This window comes from Verticillium nonalfalfae (assembly GCF_003724135.2).
Source record: "Verticillium nonalfalfae strain VnAa140/NRRL 66861 chromosome Unknown scaffold_57, whole genome shotgun sequence".
In the NCBI taxonomy this organism is placed as follows: domain Eukaryota; kingdom Fungi; phylum Ascomycota; class Sordariomycetes; order Glomerellales; family Plectosphaerellaceae; genus Verticillium; species Verticillium nonalfalfae.
The window spans coordinates 88,797-109,179 of NW_021167282.1; the positions used below are offsets into that span (position 1 = coordinate 88,797).

Genomic DNA, 20,383 nt, shown 5'->3' on the forward strand with positions numbered 1-20,383 from the left:
CAAGATCTCTCTATCTTTCCGACTGATAACGATGATCTGGCAAGGTCGTTGAACACACTTCATGTCGGTGTGGGGTTTGCTCAGGGACACGCCCAGCGACAAGCAGCTGAGTCGATGGAAGGCGTGCTATGTCCAGAAGACCCCGCCGCAGGCCAAGTTGGAGAGTACGAAAGGCTTCTCTGCGGTATTGACAACATGGCACTACATAGCCTTGGTGTCGCCTTGCTGCAGATCGATCGCTGGGTGAGGCTAGACGTCGAGACGCTGGAAGATATCGTCAAAATCCGCAAACTGGCCAGTGGGCGCTTCGCTTTGGGGCCACAATACGGCGAAATCACCCGGAAGTGTCTGCGGTGTGATTTTGGATACGGTGACGATCTTTCAAAACCGCGGTTGCAAGAGGCAGTTTATGGGAGCCTGGTCGGCGTTTTGGAAAAGATGATCTCGTCCTTGGACTTGAATGAGAATGTAGATGAATCATGATTTTTTGTCTGCTGATACCACTATTCATTTCAAGATCATTTATATTTACCTTTGAACCGTGAAAGACCTCCCTCCGCGATTGTCTGATACCTGCTCATGATCAAGGTTTCGAACCTGCCGCTCTTCTTGACCACGAGCCACATCTGTCAACAATGGGTCGTGAGACTCGGCAGGCGTAGGCTCCGGGAATAGATTGCTTTCGGTGGCAATTCGGATCCGGTGGTTGTCTGCGTGGCTGACCCGGATAGCCATGTTGGCCCTTTTAGACTTATAGTGACCTGCTTCGCCAATGGATACGTCAGGCGCATATGTTATAAAGTGGTTCGACAACTTTGGTTCACCTGTGATCGTCTAGCGACAGCGTGTCATTGTAGGTGCGAACTCGAGCTTTCAACCGGCCAGGCTATTCGCACTGCATCGTGGAGGGTACGCACCCCGCTCGGTACCGACTGCAAGCTCCATTGTCGGAGTGCAGATGCGCTGGCGGTGAAATGGACATAGTATCTGTGGCCAAAACAAAATCTTTCCCAGCGGAACATTTGGTAGGCTTCCGACGCCACCGTCCCATCCTTTAAGGCCATCAGCTGGGCCTACACCTTGAATGATTTTTCCAGTGAGCAGGCTGGCTCAGAGTTGACGACATTGACGCGATGTCACGATAATTTGGAGGCGTCTAACCGCATACACGGTCGATTTATCTCTCCCATCTAGTGCTTGACGAACCGGAAGCTTCCCATCTGTTATTGTTACCTTTTCTGCGTAGCATTACGCTGCTTAAAGACCCTGGGCAAGTTGCGGCTGAAGCGCCCATGGTAGGCTGAGGGTCCAACGTTGCAAATATCCGCTGTCCGGACCGGTGGCCAACATTCGGCTGCAACACATGATGTTTTCGTGGGTTTGTTGCCAGAATGGGATCTGTCCGCTTCGGAAGCAACCTCGTCTCCCGAAAGTAGTTGCTCAGGGCGGAGGCAGCTCTGGTACAACCGTGCCTAGAACGAAAGATACCGTTACCTGGCTGACTTTGGCATGGTAGCGTGAGGGGATCGTGAGTGCCACAGTCTGGATAATGACATTTCAATCTAAATGGCTCCTATGTTTGATTTCTTGCTACCTCTATCAGACTCTCTTGGCAACCAAAGAAGCGCCAACATTTGGGGTCTCGATCAGGCGAAAGAGCTTATGCTAACGGCACACTGAGAGCTATGAAGGCTGAGGACGAAGCTATATAAATTGAGGAACCAGCTCCATCTTTCTGAATGGTATTCAGGCTTCCAGGCTCTCGCCATTTCAAAGTCAAGCATCCGCCATGCGTGTTTTCTCGCTGGCCCTGGTCGGCCTTGCGGCCTTTGGCAGTGCCGCCCCGACTCGGGTTGAGCCCCAGGCGGTGGAGGCCAGGCAATACGGACTCGGCCCTCCGACGGTGACGTTGATTCCCGGCAAACCATCCCTTCCGATATTCTGGCCGGCGCCTTCGACACCTACCACCATCCTCAAGCCGGGTAAGAGAGAAGAGTCTGCCCCGATTAAAAAAGCCCCGGAGAGGCGCACCGAGGACATCGAGCTCAAGGCTCTTCATGATGCCTACTACGTGCTCCTGAAGCCCTACGACAAGGACAATCACCCTTCCTTCGGCGTATACCTCATTCTTCTCCATTTTGCCGACATTCTCTCCTCGAAGGGTATCACCGTTGATACATTTATCCTAGGCAAAGCCAAGACCACCTTTGGCATCTCATCAAAGCGGCAGGTCTTCACAATCGGTGGATGCCGTCCTCAGGATGTTATCGGTCTGCGAGCCACCCTGACAAGCCTGCTCATCATCTACGGCCCTCAACCCCCGTACGAGATCTGGAACCTCGAGCAAGCCATCATCGCTGCCCTCATTGCCTGCGGTGAGAAGGTTGAAGCTGGGCCCATCGTTCCCGAGGTGCCCGTCCCAGGCGGCCCGATCAAGCCTGAAGTTCCGGTGCCCGGTGGTCCTATTGTACCCGAGAATCCTGTGCCTGGCGGGCCTCTTGTGCCTGAGCAGCCGGTGCCTGGTGGTCCCATCAAGCCCAGTGACTGAGCAGGATCAGAGGAGCTGGAGTGAGGTGAGACAGGGAGAGATGTTGTCGAGAGACTGAGGAGAACATGGACGAGATTTTCTTTGTTTTCGATTCTTTTCTTTCCTTTCATCCAGTTTCCTTTCATACTCAAAATCAAAAGGCTTGATTGACTTGTGAACTGAGGCCCCTTCCTCGTGATGACCTGCAACCTGGATGCCTACAGCCAGCCTCCATAGCCCGGTCAACCTTTTGAGGTTTTGCCCATGGTCTGTGACTAGATGCGGTCAGCCACATGCATGTTCTCGAGCGCCCTGACGCCCTTGGGCGATACTTCTCTCGTAGTTCATCTCATTAGATACGCTTTGACTTCATGTGGCCGACGACGAGGACCCGTATTGGGTTTCTGCCACCACAAGTCGGACCTGGGTCATACAGTTCCCAGGCTGCTCAGCCGGAAGTCGTAGATCAGCAGTGAATTTCGCAGAGTCAGCCTCCAAACCTTTCAGAGGGGCAGCTCAAGTTCCCAAGGATTCAAACTACCACGCCAGCCGACCTCCTGTCCAAACATCGATTCATTTCCTGATGGTCGCTGCCAGCCGGTCTTCTCCAAAGCTCACTGCACGTAGAGCCGCCTCACAATCTGATGCAGTCCACCAACCCGCCGAGGAAGCAGCCGATCCCCGACGCTTGCAGACTCTGGGATACGTCCTAGGGGCCGACCAGATCGACAAACTCAGAGTATTACAAATTGTCAGCAATTCTAAGGCAAGTCACCCCAACAAGGGCCACATCTCTCAGGCCAGCTCTTCCCAAAGATCATCGACTGGCCTACCACGACCCCATCACCGTGACAGACTGGCCTCGTGTCTCGGGATTCGGGAAAGGGATCAGATGGCCAGCCACGGCGGCCGCCCTGTCACCGAGCCATCAAGTCCGTCGAAGCCCGTCGGAAGCACCCGCAGCCATAGCGCCTCCCCCGGATTCTCAGAGTTTGCGTGGCGCAGCAGCTATTCCAAAGCACCAACCACCATGACGCCAGTCGGTCGGGGGTGGGCATATCGCCCGGCCACGAGTCATCGTGAACTCAATCTCCACTCACGGGCCCCCCTCCAGTGCGAGTGCCAAGGCGAGTTTCGTGCGCCTCGACCAAACCTTCGCAAGGTGTCAAGACCGACGGCGGTGGGTGAGCACGATTGCCCCCTATTCGGCTTTCGATGGTGACATTTTGTGACGGTCATGGCTGCAGATGCTCAAACAGGCTCTGGCGCGTGCTCGTTATTTTCCCTTGCATATCGGCAACTCAAAGCACATTGATGACTAGGTTTTCCGGCATCTCACGTATCCCGACAATCGAGATAGTCATCAAGTCCATCGGGGCCGTCCGACACGAGATCTATCCAGCGCCGAGGAAGAGGCATACGAGACCGACAAGTAGCCTGGGACCATCAGCCGCTCCCCAAAACCGTGCGGCCACGCGTAAGACGCGTCTGCTGCTGAAGTAGTATGCCGAGGCAGCGAGAGCTCGCTGGGCAATGCAAACTAGCAGAGAGGCGCCGTCAGGGCCAGGCGTCCAGAGTTATCCCCGTCCGCAATGGCCGGCCAGCCGAGAAGTGTCTGACGGCACGGCCAAGTGGGCGCCAGCGGCGTCAGCCTCGGGACCGTCACGGCCACCGTCTCGAACTCAAGGAGGATAGACCGACGATCCCCAGCCTCTCTCTCCTGAGAATCCCTCATAACTAGGAGTTATTTGTGGCAAGCGTCCAGCCACCTAAGATCAGTGAGGCACCACATAGGGTGTGGCTGGGACCCGGCCGCTCAGATAAATGTCAGAGGCTGACGGCCTCTGAGGATAGACGGCAACCCGAAACTCTGGTTGTGTGGGGCTCGGAAACCGTCTATCTGGACAGATGCCTTGACGACAAAGTCGCTTCGGGAAACAGAAAGACTGGCGTCGTGGGCGGCTTCTCCCCGGACGAGGTGGTGGCATCGGGTGTGCACACACAGGCCGATGTCACGCCGTAGCCTTCCTCGACGAACTTGACTGTGATGAGCCGCCAGCGCGTGATGATGAGAATGCAAAAGGCAGGCCCAAACATGAAGTCGATCTCGAATGATGGTCGCCATGTCAGAAGAACGCTAGTCAGCCCATGGCTTTCTCTGAATCAATGGCGGTTGGCACTACTGCAGCCATGGGAGCAGGCCAGTAGCACGCTCGTCACACCACTCGGCGCACGAGGAATAGAGGCTTGAGAAGGTGGAGGAGGCTCGGTTTGCAAGCATCAAGCGGTGCAGAGGAGGGGTGTTCGATGCTGCGGTCAGGGGAGCTTCCCCGCGCGACCTCGAGCAACCGTGATCGCTGGACGAGATAGCGCGGCGCCCGCAGACGACAGCCACCCTGACGTGGCAGCACTCATGGACATGACACTACGGTACCTTGGCTACCTCCTGGCCCTCAGCTCGAAGCCACTAGTAACGAATGGTGGAGGGTTTGGCACGGCGGGCAGTGGTTCAGACGGCATGCGGCATCCTGGGGGGACATGGCTTCGCCCGGATGCGCCTGAGCGCCGGTGCTTTCACGGAGTGGCAAATCTTGCCTGCCGACTCCGGGTTGTCAGAGCATTGTCGGCAGATCGGGATGTTGGATGTCCATCGTCATCTCGGACCAGCCACACCACCTGTCAAGCCGTTCGCAGACCAGGGTTGCCAAATCTTAGGGCCATAGAGGACGTCCCAGAGATGAAATCTACGAGGTCCGTGGTCAGCTAAGTTTTCCAAGTCGTGGCTCGGACAGTGGGATTTTTTTGCTCAGCAGTACGGCAAGCAAGTCCAGACCCATGGAGCGGTTGGCGATCTGGTCCAGCAAGCGGCGGGGCATGTCACTAGCACTTGATTTTCGTAATGTGAAATTTATTCAAGACCACCAAATCGCAGATCGCAGGACTTGGCAGGCTCGAGAGCGGGTTTCTGCGGTCAAGGCGGTCGCTGCCGTTCAGCAGCCCATCGAGACGGCAAGCAAGCAAGGATGGTCACTGCGAGGACGGCTTTGGAGTCATGTTTGGCTGACTCTGGTCTAAACTCCGCGCCCGATGAGCTTGGGAAGGAGATCTGGGTCGGTAAGTAGTGGCATCTCGGGCTCCACGTGGATGGTGGTTGGTGAGCTGTTTCGACGAGTCCCAAACCAACTGCCGGAGGACCGTGATGAGCCCATGTGTCTGCAAGCGCAGGAGCGCCATCCAGGCTGGGCATTAGACACCCTGAATTGCTGCAAGCATCCAGAGGCGTCGAGCAAGTCGCATGGCCGTTCAGTGTCCTCCTCAAGCAAGGCAAGGGATGAGAAGTGAGGAGATCGTTGGAGACGCCCGTCAAGTTTCGGCAGCAGGCAACACGAAAGGGCCCTTCCAGACCACCAAGGCGCCTCCACCAGCACCTCACAAAGGGCCAGTCGTGGGTAGAGGTTGCACAGTCGAGAAGGGCGCTACGAGGTTAGAGTGGACGGGGTTGCACTCACACCGCCAGCCGGTTGCGTCTGTTGGCTTTCTTGGGTCTTGGATTCTTGGGTGGACGCACTGCTCGAGCAAGGCATCACCCAATGATCGCCATAGGACGCACTAGGCAGTCGAGAGGGGGCGTTCAATCGTCCAGGCGGGCTTCTAGCAAGACGCGAGCTCGCCTAGAAGGGCAAGGCTAGCAGGGACGAAAGTAAGCAGGCGGACGAACCACTCAAGCGGAGGAGGGGAGGAGAGGGGACGTGGCGTCAAAGGGGAAGATCATCAGCAGGCCTGCCAAGAGGTGAAAAAAAAGGAACGAGAAGGAGAGCCAAGCCAAAGGCCACGCGCGTTGCATCGACCCACCACCATCCATCGCTCCCGGCGCCCGATTTCTCTCTCTCTCTCTCTGTCTCTCTCTGGGAGACCATACCTCTCTGGCCAATCTATTGGACGCCGCCAGTGAACACCCAACGGCGTCGAGTCGCTAGCCCGCTCGCTTGCTCGCCTGGTCGCCCACCTGGGGTCGACATGGTACAGGCGACCCAGGCTGGCGAGTCGCGTTCGCCCCGACTCGCAGGGCTACTGCGGAGCTACTGCGTCGGGCCAGCCGGTGGTCCTGCGCGCAGGCGTTGCCAAGCATCGTTGGACTGCGACCGGCGACGGGGAGGGCGGTGATCATTGTTCGACTCGTGGGTCTGGTGACGTCTTGGCCTTTCGTGGGGCGCGGTCCGACCGGGGTGGGCAGAGAAGAAATAGAGTGAGCTACTCCGTTAGTGAGTACAGGAGATGGGATTTCGAGAAGCTAAGGAACCGCGGCTGGGAGGGAAGTGAAGCCGAGCGATGGATTGGGTGGAAGGATGGTCGGATCGCCCTGACCAGTACGATCAGGAGGAAGAGGGGCTTGCGATGGGATGCGAGGAGCAGCAGCAGCAGCAGCCAGGCGTGACGGCAGCATGAGGATTTGCATCCTTCGATCCCTTTCGACGTCAGCCCTCCAAGTCACCAACCACCAACCACCTCGCTGCCGACGCAGCCATCTGCAGCGCGACCGAATGTCATTAGCTTCGTCCTGCAAGTGACATGCGGGCAGTTGGCTGGCAGGTCTTGTCACCGGGTGCTCTTGTTTCTCAGTTGTCTGCGTTCAATCTCTCTGCCGTGTGGGTGCAGCAACCCAACCACACACTGCCGCCGCCGTCCCCCCTTGGATGCTCGCGAGACGCCCGGTAGGGAAGAAGCACATGCACATCCGCCTCGCCAATACTCAATACTGCCTCTCTTGTGTCAGCGAGCGATCATCGTCGCACAGGCCATGCACCCCTTCCTCTCCGAACGGGGGGGGGTGAAGCCGCCTGGTCTCGACACCGCCGCCCAACCAGACAGGGCCATCGCTGCCACACCCGTCCGCCCGTTGCCGTGTCTGTCTCTCACTGTTGCCTCACTTATCACTTGACAAAAATGCATAGCGAGGAGACACACAAAAGAGACAGAGAGAGAGAGAGACACACACGCAAGGCAGGGCGGGAGAAGGGGGCCCGGTGTCGCTGCGCCCACCCTGTCCATCCCCTCTCCCCCTAAACCGCCTCCTGCACCCAGCCATCTGCCGCACCCGAAAGCAAAGACTACAGGGGAAAGAAAAAAAAAACAGGGCGGACGAGGGCGCAAATGATGTGCGTGCTCGCTCGGGAGGCACCCTCTTCCCTGACAGCAACCCAATCAGCCTGTCCTGCTGCTGCTTTGCTGGCGTCAATCTTGTGCCTCCCCCGTCGGGTTGTGTGATGGATGACTCGACAGACTACAAGTCACAAAAGCAGCGTGATGAAGAGAATAGGGCTGCTTTCGGTATGGCTGGTGAGAAGGGCTGAAGACTTGCTTCACACACACACACACACACACACACGGGCGCAGTAGCCCCAGGCTTGTGACGGGAAAGCCATACCACTTTCTGGGGGGGGAAAAGCCCAGTTATGACCAAGCGTGCGTGCGCTTGTTCAGTCCGTCGCCCACTCGCCCTTGTCTCGATGCGCCTACTCCCGCTCACGGGCGGGCGGGCGGTGATTCGGTGTTACCGTCATCAAGCTGTGGTGGTGTGAGTGAGGTGTTCTTGTCTCGGGACCAACGGCCGTGCTCGTCATGCCCCGCTGGAGGTTGGGGTCGAAGGCTGGCTGTCGTAGGCTGGCTGTTGTACGTAGTCTGTCGTAGGTATGTTGTCTGTGGAGGGCTGTGCCCAGAGGTGCCTCTACAGCATATCGCACGCAGCACCAGCGAGCAGCGCCTCCGGGCCCGGCTCCCACCCATTCTGTGCTCTTGCGCTGGGCTGACGCGTTAATTTCGTTCCCGGCCCCCCCCCCCCCCCCCCCCTTTGGCTCCCCCCCCTTCTGCCATCGGCGCACCTTTTGCAGTTGCAGCGGGCTTGCAGCAGGCTGCCGGCGTTGTCGAGTTGTATTCCGGCGGTGGTGACGGGCTCGTGATTGGGGTCCAGGGCAGGGCGCTAGTTCAGTGGGTGTATCCGGCCCCTGTTCTGACAGCATGGGAACGGTGGTCTTTACCAGTCGGTGGCAAGGGTGGGCAGGCCTCTCATAGATCGATGGTAGCATTCAGGGACCAAAGTTATTCCAAGGCTGCTGCTCATGACATCCATGACTTCTGTGTTTTGAAAAGCGACGCTTGACTTGTCATTTCCGTCCTGCCATTTTCGTCCTGTTAGACACGTTCATCACAATCACAGTGATTCATACGATATTGGAGATGACGAGCATCTGGGCTCAAGAATTCTTCTCTACGTGGTATCTTCCATCAAGGCCTACCCGCTCTGCCAACAACACCAGCCCGGCAGGCGCATTCCCCCTCAAATGTCCACCGTCGCCCATTTTCAGGCACGATCCAAAGTGTGAACCTGTAAACAGTCTTTCATGTCTCTGATGAAAATGTTGTCTCCCGCTCTAGGTCTGTTGATCAAAACCAAAAGCGAGCACCATTGCGTTCCGAGAAACCGCGTGCGTGACAAGAGAAGAACCTCCTCCATAAAAAAAAAAATCGGACCATCTCGGTCAACGAAGGCGCCTCCCCACCTCCTGTGAAAGCACAAGGGAGATCAAAACAGAATGTCAAAAAAACGCCTACTGCGCCTTTCCCTTTCGCTTTCGTTTCATTTGTTTGGTTGGCCGTTAACATCCCGTGGCCGAATCTTTCCGGAAGAGATGTCCAAACTCCGCGCTGACAAGATACACCGATAAAAAAAAGAATACAATATCGCAATAGACATAAGGAAAATGGGTAGAGGACTAGAAAAAAGAACTCCGCAGATGGAATCCATGGGTCCAGTCCAATGTGTCCAAGGTTCGTGGTAGATACAAATGGGTGAATGTGATCCAAGGGGATCAAACGTGTGGGTGTCGCTGGTGTCGTGTCGACCTTTTTTGCTTTTTGGGAAACCGGCCAGCCTTTTTGGGTTTGATTCGTTAAAACGTATAATTTTGGGAGTACTGGCGGATCGGATGTCGAGTCCAGCCATGTCAAAAGTGTAATGGGTGAGAAAGTAACGTGTGGCGTTGTGTCAAGGATTTGTGGTTTGCGTGGTGGTTATCCTTTTGTCTCCATGTCCTCTGGGCGTTCCATGTCTAGTAGCAGTGCCAGCGGCTCGGGTACAGAAACGTATGGTCCATGAAAGCAGGCAGATCTAATAGCATCCCTGGGGAGCAAAGAGAGGAACCTGGTGGTGGAAAGGCACGTGCGGGTGGATCGCCGGCGCCTGCTGCACATACTTGACCACCTCCCACCAAAAGGGGAAGTAAGGCTTGGGAGGCGGTGCCGCACATGCTGCCTGGTACTGGATCTGGTGTGCATGGACGGGCATCGGGACCTGGGGCATGGAGACCTGGGGCATGGGACCGGTGTAGTGTTGAGGCACAAACTCCTGCGTGGGGAAGAAGGACGGCGCCGGGGGCTCTTCTGGTTCGTACGCATGGGGCACTGGGCACTCGTGCGTCTCCGGTTGTTGTTGCTGCTGCTGCTGCTCTTGCAAGAAGTCTTCGTCCAGGTCATCGATGGTTGAGCCGCTCGAGGTGAGCGAACCGTCATCGTCAGAGCAGATGGATCCCTCGTCAGAGGAAGAAGAGGCGGGGGAGAGGGTCATGTCGTAATCGTCATCCATGACGATGGCCTCCTCACAATCAACGTATTCAATGGGGTGGTGGATGAACTCTGGCGTGGCCACGGGGGAAACCTCGGGGACGTGCAGAGTCACAGGGGCAACAGCGGGAATGGTCAAGACCGAGCAGGCCTGAATCCGGGCGCGCAGCTCGGTGACGGTGATCCTCTGCTCGGGCTCGCGGGTGAAAATCCTTCCAAGGATGTCGTTCAGGTCGTCCGAGACGGGCAAGATGGACTTGAGGAACTCCTGGTTACGGGTGAAGGCCCGGTAGGTGGAATCCTCAAAGGAGGCCTGTTTCCATGGGTTGCGTCCACAGGTCAGGTTGACCAGAATCACGCCAAGGCTCCAGACATCATTGGGGGCGCAGAAGTAGTAGGGTCTCCGGGCAGAGTGGTCCAGGCATTCTAACAAGAGGGAGAAGAAACGTTAGTGGGGTGCTGGGGCAGACAGGAAAAGAAGAGAAGGCACGGCAACGTCGGCCGAGGAAGGGAAGGTTAGCCTACCTGGGCTCATGTAGAAGGTCGAACCGCAGCCATAATCTTCGGATCGCTCCGAGGCGGTCGCCAGGCCGAAATCTGCGAGCTTCACGATCTCTCCATGGTTCGACACAAGAATGTTCTCAGGCTTCAGGTCCCGGTGGTAGATTCCAAGAGCATGGCAGTGCTCGACGGCATCCAGGATTTGCAGGAATACGCTCTTGGCGAGTGCATCCTTTCCAACGTATTGGCCGCGGTCTGTAATGTTATAAAACAGGTCTCCTTCCGGGCAGTAGTCCAAGATCACATAGATGCAGTCTGGGTCGTCGACAATCTTCAGCATGGAGACAACGTTGGGGTGTGCCGAGGCGAGGTAGTGGAGGCGGATCTCCCGGTTCTGAAACGCAACCTGTCGCCTGTCCAAGGGAGTTCCGTCCTGGTTGAACTTGCTGAGGCACTTAACGGCGTACTTGATGCCCGTTTTGACATCGACGGCCGAGTAGACCACGCCGTAGGCGCCAGTACCCAGGATGGTCGTCAGCTGGAGCTTGCCTTCGAGATACCTTCCCAACCGAGCCTCCGGGGTCAACGGGATGTAGCGTGCTTGGCAGTGTGGCGCTGTCGTGATGGGTTGTTGCAGGCCGCACTTGTTGCTGTGATGATCTTCGTACACCGGCGAGGCGGGAGGGGTTGGGTATCCGTGTGCTGGTACATGCTGCATGTTATGCGATTTGTGGGGGGGTAGGAGTAGATCCTGGAAGTCCAACTGGGGTGATTATTCCTTTCTCTGGAGCACTATGTCGGTGGTAGGAACTTCTTCGGGGGGGAAAAAGTCCTGACAGAGAAGAAAAAGGAAAAGCAGCAACGGGAATCCTTTGGGTCCTTGGGGATGGATGGAGAGTAACAGAAACCAAAAGCAACAGTCCACGGGAGAGAAGAGTCCTTGGATTTCCTTGTGGGTCGTTATCGTTGACGTCGAGTAAACGAGTCAACAGACGGCGGGATGAGGAGTGATGATGGCGTGAGGGGCGAAGAGGAAGAGTCGATGTTGTTGTGTTAGAGGTCGAAGAGTCGTTGGTGTCCAAGTCCTGGTCCAGGGAGATGGTTCGTGAGAGAGATGAGGAAAGTTGACCGAAGGGACAGGTGAGAAAGGGTGGTGGATGAGGTTCAAAAAGAAGTTCACCGCTGATGACGGGGTGGGATGCGAAGGTTGATATCGTCTCTCTCGATGAGCGAACGAGCGAACGAGAGGGAAACAGGGGGGGGGGGCCAGTACGTACTCCGTGCTGCCCGTGTGAGCAGGGGTGGGTGCCTGTGTGCGTGCAAGTGAGTGAGTGTGTTACTTACGTGGGTTGGTGGGCCGCGAGGCTTCCCAAGCACCATGGGCCAAGCAAGCATAGGCATCTCTCACTTTCCACACACAGACCACTTGGCTTCACTTGCGAAGGAAGACCCCGGTCGCCTTGGTCGTAGGTCGTGGGTCCGGCGCCGTAATGTTAGTGACATGGATGGCGGCCGCGGTGTCTTAGCGGTCGGTCCACTCATCCTGGAGCCTGCTATTCTTGTTTCGATCCGTCCAGCGGCGGAGGGGTGGGTCACAAAAAGGCGAACGCATTGGTCAGATAGAGTTCCCCCTAGCAAACTGATGGAGGGGAGGGGTGTGCTCGCCAGAGAGCTAGGGGGGCTGGGTGTGCGTCTGGAGGGCAGAAGACACACCGACCAACAGATGGGCTCCTCGGAGACGTCAGGTATCCACCTTGACGCTACGTTCTGCTGCAAATATACGAGCTTGGGCAAGTTCATTGATGAGCGCGACATCATGACTGGCCACATTCTTTTGCAGGGGGGGGGGGGGGAGGGGCGTGTGCGGCGAAAAGTGCTGTCATTCGTTTCCTGGGCTTGTAACGCGACGCTGGCTCTGCCACATCCTCTCTGAAGCCAGCCACGAAAGGTGGGGATCAGCTCACCCAGGATACTGATGCTGTTGCTGATGACTCGGACGGGCGAGAGAGTGCGAGGCAGAGGGCGAGAGAACGGCTGCCGCGGGGCGTCTTGGTGCGTGCAGTGGCGGGAGCTGGCCTCGCTGTCGTCGAAAGCGAGGCGACGACGGGGTTGACAGAGGCGGGACGATGAACAGTGCACAGACACCTCCCTCGCTCTCTCCTCCCCTTGCTGGTCCAGGTATTTGGGGCGACTTCGAAACTATCCCTTCAACATCATCATCGTCATGGTTGGAAAGACCCCGTGGCCTGTCGCGGTACCGGTCAGATCGTCGTCCGGTGTGAATCGGCGGCTTTGAGAGACACCGGGGGACACCCTGGGGTCATCCAGGATTGTGGCATTTGATGATGGCAACTTGGGGGCATGTCCTCAAACCCGCAAGCAAGCAACCCTTCTTTTTTTTTTTTTTTTCGGGTCGCGTGATGGCCTCAAAAAAGGACCCTTTATTGTCCCGTAAACTACGCCTTGTCATCGTGATGGCAACGGCTGCCGAGGGAGGCCCGGCGCTTTGCTTTTCGGTGACTCAAACAGAACATTCGGGGTGAAAATGGGCTGCTCTTCGACAGTTGTGTGGTGTTACTTCTCATTGTCGTCGACTGATCACAAGCAACCTGACCTAGCTAGGCTGGCGGAGGAAACCTCGTGGCACTTGGCAGGCTGTTTGCATGAAAACGGCGTGCCGTCGAAAACTTCACTGAGACCACCTCCCAGCGTCCCAGACTTGTCGGAAGGTAGCAAAGGGTGTTCATGTTCGCAGCGAATGCCGCTTCGGACTCCAAGCAGCCCCAGTCTTTTTTTGCCTGTCGTTTCGCTGCAAACGTCTCGCCATCAGTCCCGGCCGAGAGTCTGTGTCACATTGTCACATAACATCGTCGCCGTTTCGGCCTGTCAAGGATGGGACAGCGCCTGCATTATGCTACGATGGAGGCGCCGGCCTCTCGACTTTCTTTCTCTGTTGCCTGTCCGTCCATCACACTTGGTCGATCCAGATTAGTAGCCTCGACCACAGTTCATAGGTCGAAATGCCCATTCCGTTGATGCAGCCTGCGCGACGCGCCTACTTCGTAGTCACAAGTGTCCAGTGGCAAGCTGCGCTGCGAGGGAGGCGTCGTTGGCTCACATTGCGTCTCCCATGTGGTCGTGAGGTTGGCCTGACGGTGCACTCTGGGCTGGGCGTCAAGAGAAATGACGGTGGTCGGTCGGTGTGTGAGGCGAACCCCAAGCATGCGTCCGATAGGATGATCTGGCTCTTTTCGCAGAACGAAAAAGAAACAACTGCGCAGAAAATCAAGGGACGCCAAGGGAGCCGTCAGATCGTCCAGTGATGGCACCCAACGTGTTGTGCCTGGTCATACCAGGATGCGAAGCCATGATCAGGGTGGCACCAGGGCGAGCGCTCATGGGTCAGCACCAAGGCGGGGGGGGGGGGGGGGGCTGCCCTGGTTGGTTTGCGCTGTCTGACAAGGTGCGGTGCGTGATCCACCCAGGTTTTCGTGCATGTCGTCCTGCTGCAGCAGGGCGGCGAGGCGGAGGCAGAAGTGCCTGAGGCGCGCAGAGTCGGGCCAGCCCTGTGTGTCTCGTTCTGCTCGTCATGTCGCCCATCGGTACCCACCCTTGGATGCGCAGCCCGCATATACAGCATGAAAGCGCCAGGTGACGAGATGGTGGGGTCACAGGAGGGAGACGAAGGCCCTCCTGGCTGCTGGCGGCCGACCGCCTCGGCTGGGCCACTCATGTTCCATGCCACGCCTGTGGACGTCCGTGCTACGTGCCATGCCGTGATCCCTGCTTCTGCTGCTTCTTGTGCTTGTCAAAGGCAAGACAAGGAAGGGAAAGGCAGAGGGAAAGGGAGAGGGAGAGAGAGAAGGAGAGGAAGATGAGGAGCGGAGCGAGCGGGTCAGCGCACAGGGCAGCATTGCACAACAGTAGGCGTGATGGAGAAGCCGATGACAGGACTCCGCTGCCGTGTGTGGCTTTTCGACTCAAGAAGTGAGGCTGTCGATGTAGGGTATTGGGAGCAGAAGCTCCACCGGGGGGCCAATGAGGCTGCTGACAGTGCTCGGGCCAGGCCAATGGGGGCCGCCTCGGGCGAGCTGTGCTGCTGCTTCCTGCTGCCGACGGAGCGCCCATGATAGTGCTCCCCGTGCGCCCGTCGCATTGGCCGTTCCCGTCGTGCGTGTCGATCTTGGATGATTGGCCGTCGCTGCCGTAGCCGTAGCCGTCGTCGAGATTCGAGGTTCACTATCGACATGGGCTCCGGTACTCGATCACGAGCTGGCCCCACGGCCAGCCAGGGAGAAGGAGTATGGGTCCTCCAAGGCGTGGCCTGGCCTCGTTCCTATGGTTGTTTGTTGTTGTTGCTGTTGTCGTGTGTCATGGGGTTCGTTTCGTAACGCGGCTCGGGAATGTAACTTTGGGGCGCTCGAACGAGATTGAGAGATTCTCGAGGTTGACTAGAACAGGCGGTCGATAATCTCCGCGATGCGGTGCCTGTGCGTGCCGCCGTGGAGCAATGACGGACCAACATCCCAGTTGGGGACCTGTACCGTGCCATGAGGCAGGCGTGCAATGTGCCGTGCTGGTCGTCAACGACAGGAAGAGTAGGGCCAAGGTCCTCTTGTGAGGACGTAACGTGAGCAGGGGCTGGAATGTCTCAGAGCGTTGATGGCAAGGATCGTACATAATCATAATGACCAAAGTGGGTTGGTTGATCTTCCCAGCCCGCCCATGGAAGGGAGGGAATGTTCGAAGGCCGATGAATGAGTGCCCAAAAGTTGATGCCTTACTGCCGCAGGACAGAGCCTTTCAGGCATGAAGAAAAAGCTCGGACCATTGCGAATGGCGGTCAAGATTTCGACGATATGCATGTAGACCGAATTCAGCCTAGCGCCCTTAGCCGAGATCTGATCTTGACAACAGGGCCACTGAATCATGGCCAGTCAACTCCTTCGAACACGTCGAAATCTCCCGAACCCTTGCAAGCCTTGCCCCCCCCCCCTCTTCGAACTCGAACAAGCAACAAGCATCTGGCCCGAAGCATCCAAGGCGCTTTCTGGTAGTGCCGACCGATTCTCTTCAATTGTCTGCTGATGCTTTGCATACCCAAAGTCTCAGCTCGAACAGCCTGCTACAGTACGGCGGGAACAGACCCTTCGGATCGAGATGGAGGCCCCTTGCTTCTGACGATGGAAACACATGCGTCTGGTCCATCTCCAGAACTAGAACTGTCACTCTGCTCGTTGCAAACAGCCACCAGTCAGTTGCACCTGTGTGCACCACCGAAGGAGACGGGCCTATTCAGCGCACAGGCGCCTCTGCTACCAGGCAAGCGGTGGCTGGCCCCCTAACTACCCAAGCTCCCGCTTCGCTTGCCGACTATTGACATCTGGCGCGATGCCCGCAGCGGCTTGAGCGGCCGCCGATATGTCTCTCCTGAACCTTCTAACTGCCGGCTATTGCGTCAAGCGAGTCTCGCTGGGGCCGTTCGCTGGTGCATCTCCCCACATCCGGGTCGGGGACTGGCCCGAGAGCCTGTCTCCGGACTTGCGACCTGAACTGCCTCACCGCCCGCTCGATAGTCTCCGGTGGATCTATCGAATCAAGGTGTCCCGTGTTTTATTCAGATACACTCACTCTCTCTCTCTCTCTCTCTCTCTCTCTCTCGGCGTCTGCCCTCTCGTCGATCTGGTATGCACATTTCACTGTTTTGCCAGCCTGAGCTTAATGCTAGCTCCGTGTCACAAGGGAGCATTTGCTTTTGCCCATGTGTGTTGTTGCACCATTGCATACTTCACAGTACACATTGCCCGGAGTCCGTCCCAAAAACGCCCGCACGCGTCCAGCGACATTCTTCGGGCAGTTCAGCTAGGACGTCAACATGCCATGCAGCGTTACAGAGGCGCATCCCCGATACTCTCGGCCCCCACAAACCGCCATGCTCGAAAGGACGGTGTGAGCATTCTAGACGATAACATCCAATGACACTTTCTCGCCCCCTCTCTCCCATGGAGTCCTGAAGTGTGCCACTCACCGTCCGAATCGACCATTGCCCGCATGCTGCGAATCGATAGAACATTTTGTGAATCCTACCGGCCGGCCCCATGGGCGCTGTTGTCGATATATGCACAGAAGTGGCCTCAGCGCCGAAATTACATTGTTACAGACTCATTTGCCCGCTACACACCCCTCTCTGTGGCGGGACACTGGACCACCACTCAACAACCGGCATGGCGCTCCGTCCCGAGTGGTCGCCATGCCTCGTCTGCCCTGCTCACTTGTCAGGTCGCTACAAACGCTGACAGCTTGGCGTCCCAGTGCAGGTAGTGCGCGCCTGGCGCGGGACAGAGCGAGAGTGTGAGAGAGACACATACCTCCACGGCGCGCCATGGTACGGTCTGGACAAACTCCCGAGACGGCACGGGCACCGAGACAAACCACCCCAACTTTCGCAGGCATGTTGCTTTTTACTGTACCTCTCCGACGTGCAAGCGCCAGAAGCTCAGCGCACGACACATCGCATGTTGATGCTCCGAGCCAAGGGTCCGAGACCCCCCATCAAGAGGCCTGAGACCGATGAGGCTGGGCTGCTGGACGGGCGGCTGGGAGGGGTGAAAAAGCATTCAAACGCCCATCGTACGCCGGATCGACGAGATCGTGGAACTTTGACGTGTCAGCCGCCGTCCAAAGGAGAAGAACAAACTTCACCGTTGACCGAACCCCCCCCCCCCCCCTCCCCTCTGCAAAGTGGCCAGGGCTGACAGCGCCCTGTCCTCGTCCATCCACCCTTTGATCTCATGTCGGCCTGTCCGCAACACGCCTCAAACATAACACTTCGGCCGGAGGCGTCAGGCTGTTTATGCGATTCAGCCCCCCAACCCTGGCCCTCTAGGCTAATTTCAAACAAGGCTGCACGTTCTGAAAATCACGACGGAGCATCGTCTTGGATCCATGTTGGTCCCAGAGTGTCAAAACATCAGATGACCAGTCCGTCGGCGAATTCTCTACCGGGAACCACGTCGCATTTGCGCTTTCGAACATGAGGACTGAAATAAGCCGATGTGACGAGGCATGAAAGCACGAGGCGACTGGGGGTCTGGTCTGAGACCTCTCATCCCGAATCAGCAAGATGGGCAGTCTTCCCTCACCGACGTGGAACTGCAGCGGGACGCGAGCGAAGGTGCGAAGGTTCTAGGGATTCAATAGTGCGGCCCACTGCCCCCTCCGATCTGGCCCCCAGTGGTACTGCTGCATCACCACATGGCACGGCGTCTTGGGCGTGTTGCGGTTTCGAACAAAAGGGCGAGGAAAGAGAATACCACGCTGTGGGTGCGGCCTGACGATGGAACGCAGGCGTCACACTACCTGGTCAAATAGGGGAAGAAACCCTGGCGATCACGTTGCTGTCATTTCTTTTGCCTGGGGTTTTGCTTTTCTCGCGGGATATTGTCTCGGAGCGACGGTCGCTCAACCCGCTCACACCACTGCCGGAGCCTTGGCAAGACTACCAGCCCCAAGACCACGCACGCAAAGCACCACACGGTCGTTGTTTGAGGAGGCGTCTGTCTACTGGCTTGCGGGTGACGAAGCGACCGTTGAGCAATCCGCAGGGAGCGCTGATCCCGTGACCACGTCACTGGCGCCTGGCGGGGGATCGCTGGCTCAATGGGATGTGATGTGTTGGCGTCTTGGGGGTTTGTTCGTTGGTGCAAGGCGGCTGGTTCCATCACACCAGGGCCCGGCCAGCCTACCATCACTAACACAATACACGATCGACCGCACTATTGGGTCCTGATATGGGGGGTCCCAACCGGAGTCGCAACCGGGACTCAACCTCCCACGCCGACTCACCCGTAGTGCTACTCCAGCTCAGCCGCCTAGGTTGGTGATGCAACTTCGCATTTGCAACTGCGGACACGGGCTAGAACTCAGGTGAGCCGAGCTAGAACAATGAGCCCGCTTCAATTTTGCCTGAAGCTGACGATCGTGATCGATGGGCGGCTCATTTGACAGCGACCAATCCACAAGGCGCAGCGTTCTTCGCGCACGCACATGGAAAGAGGCACAAGCACCACTCACACTACCAAGCCCATCCCAATAACGCGGAGCGCCTTGTGTGGGCTGCACACCCACTCACACCACATCACCCGGACCAAGAGAGCCTGCACAAGCGAGACGCCCGGGCCTTCCCCTCCGGCTCGCCGGGACATGACATCAAGTGCAACCGGCGCAACGCCGCTCTTCGCCCGGGTGGGCAGGTGACTCCAGCACAGGCGCATTGATCTCCGGGCGCGCTACCTAAACCTCGCTGCTTCCCTGAACTTGCACATCGCGATCGAGGATCACCACGCATGGGCCCTCGAGAGTGTGAGGTCAAAAATTTAAAGAGCCCCCGTGGGTGTGCTTGATCTTCGGTCTGACGTCCAGCGAGTCGGGGCGGCTGGTCGGCTGCGTTGTGCTATTCGCCGTCACTTCCTCGAGCGCCCGTCGAGCGCCCGCCAAGCGCTCTCGTCCGATGATGCGCGAAACATGCTGGGTTGGATCGGCATCTCTCCTTGAGACAGATGGCTTTCTCACCCTCTCCATCGTGCCTTGTGTCTAGTCATCCGATGCAGGTTTCGAATGCTGCTGAACGTGCACGCTGTCCTTTCATTATCGCCACCTTCTCCCTGGGTTGCAAGGTGTCTCTTGTCTGTGCGACGGCTACGGCGACGGCTACTACGTCACTGGCGAGGCCGTGCTATTCATCACCGCGTGTGTGCATGAGGGTAGGGATGTTATTATTCAGAGATGCATTACTGGCCATTCCCAATTACGTCCGTCCAAACCCCGTCTACATTGTTTTGTTTGCAGATCAGTATGCACTCTATGCTGCATGAATCGCCACCGCCTGATGAACCACAGTCCGATGATAGTGAGGTTTGAACAGTTCCGGAGCCAGTGACCCCGTTGCAGGCTACTTCGCCTTATCGCAACCCCGTTTCCCGCTCCTGTAGATTGCGCGGTCTGCTGTGTGCATGTAGTGTAGACCTACGCGGGCCGCCTCAAGCACCGAAACAATGCGGCTCTCCGTGTGGAAGACATCTTTCCTGCCTGGTACATCTGCGTTAACATGATTGCTGCCTTGCGATTCTGCCATATTTGTGATACCGACGTGCCGTCGAGTGGTACAGCCGGACGAACTGCAGATGGGGGCAATGGGCGTGTGCTCCTCGTCGAAAGTGAACGAACCTGAGCCTCCCCGGCCAGACTCGCACAAGCACGGCGTCGAGGTGGTCATGCATGCGGCTCGCCGGGTGTCTTAGATGGCAGTCGCTGCCGACGTGGAAGACAGTAAGCAGTCGATGTAAACGGCAATAGTATGTTTGTTTGAACCTGGAAAAAACAGTTGAATATTCACTCTGCTGTCCGGATACATGTGTCAAGTAGGAATATTGTCCAGATCATTCGTGGCTGTCCAAACTTTTCAGCAATCCTAGTAAGCTCAGGCTCCCTGATATCGAGGTCCAACGCGACGAGACATCCCGCGACGAAAACCCACGTGAGGATATCGTACAGGCTGACGTCTCACGTCATCAGCCGCCTCTGCATTCTCGTCGTGATACCTGGCCATGTTGGGGCACGCGAACGGTGCAACGATGGGGTCATGAGAGTTCACCACATCCTCCTTGGCGCCCGGATCGTCACGACGGCATGCTCCTTCTGTGACGGGGTGTGTTTATTGAGGTAAATCGTCAACTTCAC

General features: G+C 57.2%; 3 protein-coding genes across 3 annotated transcripts; 1 reads left to right on the forward strand and 2 right to left on the reverse strand.

The window, feature by feature from the left end:
* Positions 1 to 1,789: 1,789 nt before the first annotated feature.
* On the forward strand, positions 1,790 to 2,548 carry D7B24_007263 (uncharacterized protein; the record flags this gene model as incomplete). The annotated part of the gene is made up of 1 exon (XM_028641375.1): positions 1,790 to 2,548. The coding sequence occupies one exon, from the start codon at positions 1,790 to 1,792 to the stop codon at positions 2,546 to 2,548; it is 759 nt and encodes a 252-aa protein (XP_028494585.1).
* Positions 2,549 to 9,692: 7,144 nt separating this feature from the next.
* On the reverse strand, positions 9,693 to 11,363 carry D7B24_007264 (uncharacterized protein; the record flags this gene model as incomplete). Its single annotated transcript, XM_028641376.1, has 2 exons — positions 9,693 to 10,570; positions 10,670 to 11,363. 2 exons carry the CDS (start codon positions 11,361 to 11,363, stop codon positions 9,693 to 9,695), a joined length of 1,572 nt encoding a protein of 523 aa, XP_028494586.1.
* A 7,649-nt stretch (positions 11,364 to 19,012) lies between these two features.
* D7B24_007265 (uncharacterized protein) lies at positions 19,013 to 20,252 on the reverse strand (the record flags this gene model as incomplete). Its single annotated transcript, XM_028641377.1, has 4 exons — positions 19,013 to 19,237; positions 19,674 to 19,728; positions 19,871 to 20,040; positions 20,211 to 20,252. The coding sequence occupies 4 exons, from the start codon at positions 20,250 to 20,252 to the stop codon at positions 19,013 to 19,015; spliced, it is 492 nt and encodes a 163-aa protein (XP_028494587.1).
* Between the last annotated feature and the right edge of the window lie 131 nt (positions 20,253 to 20,383).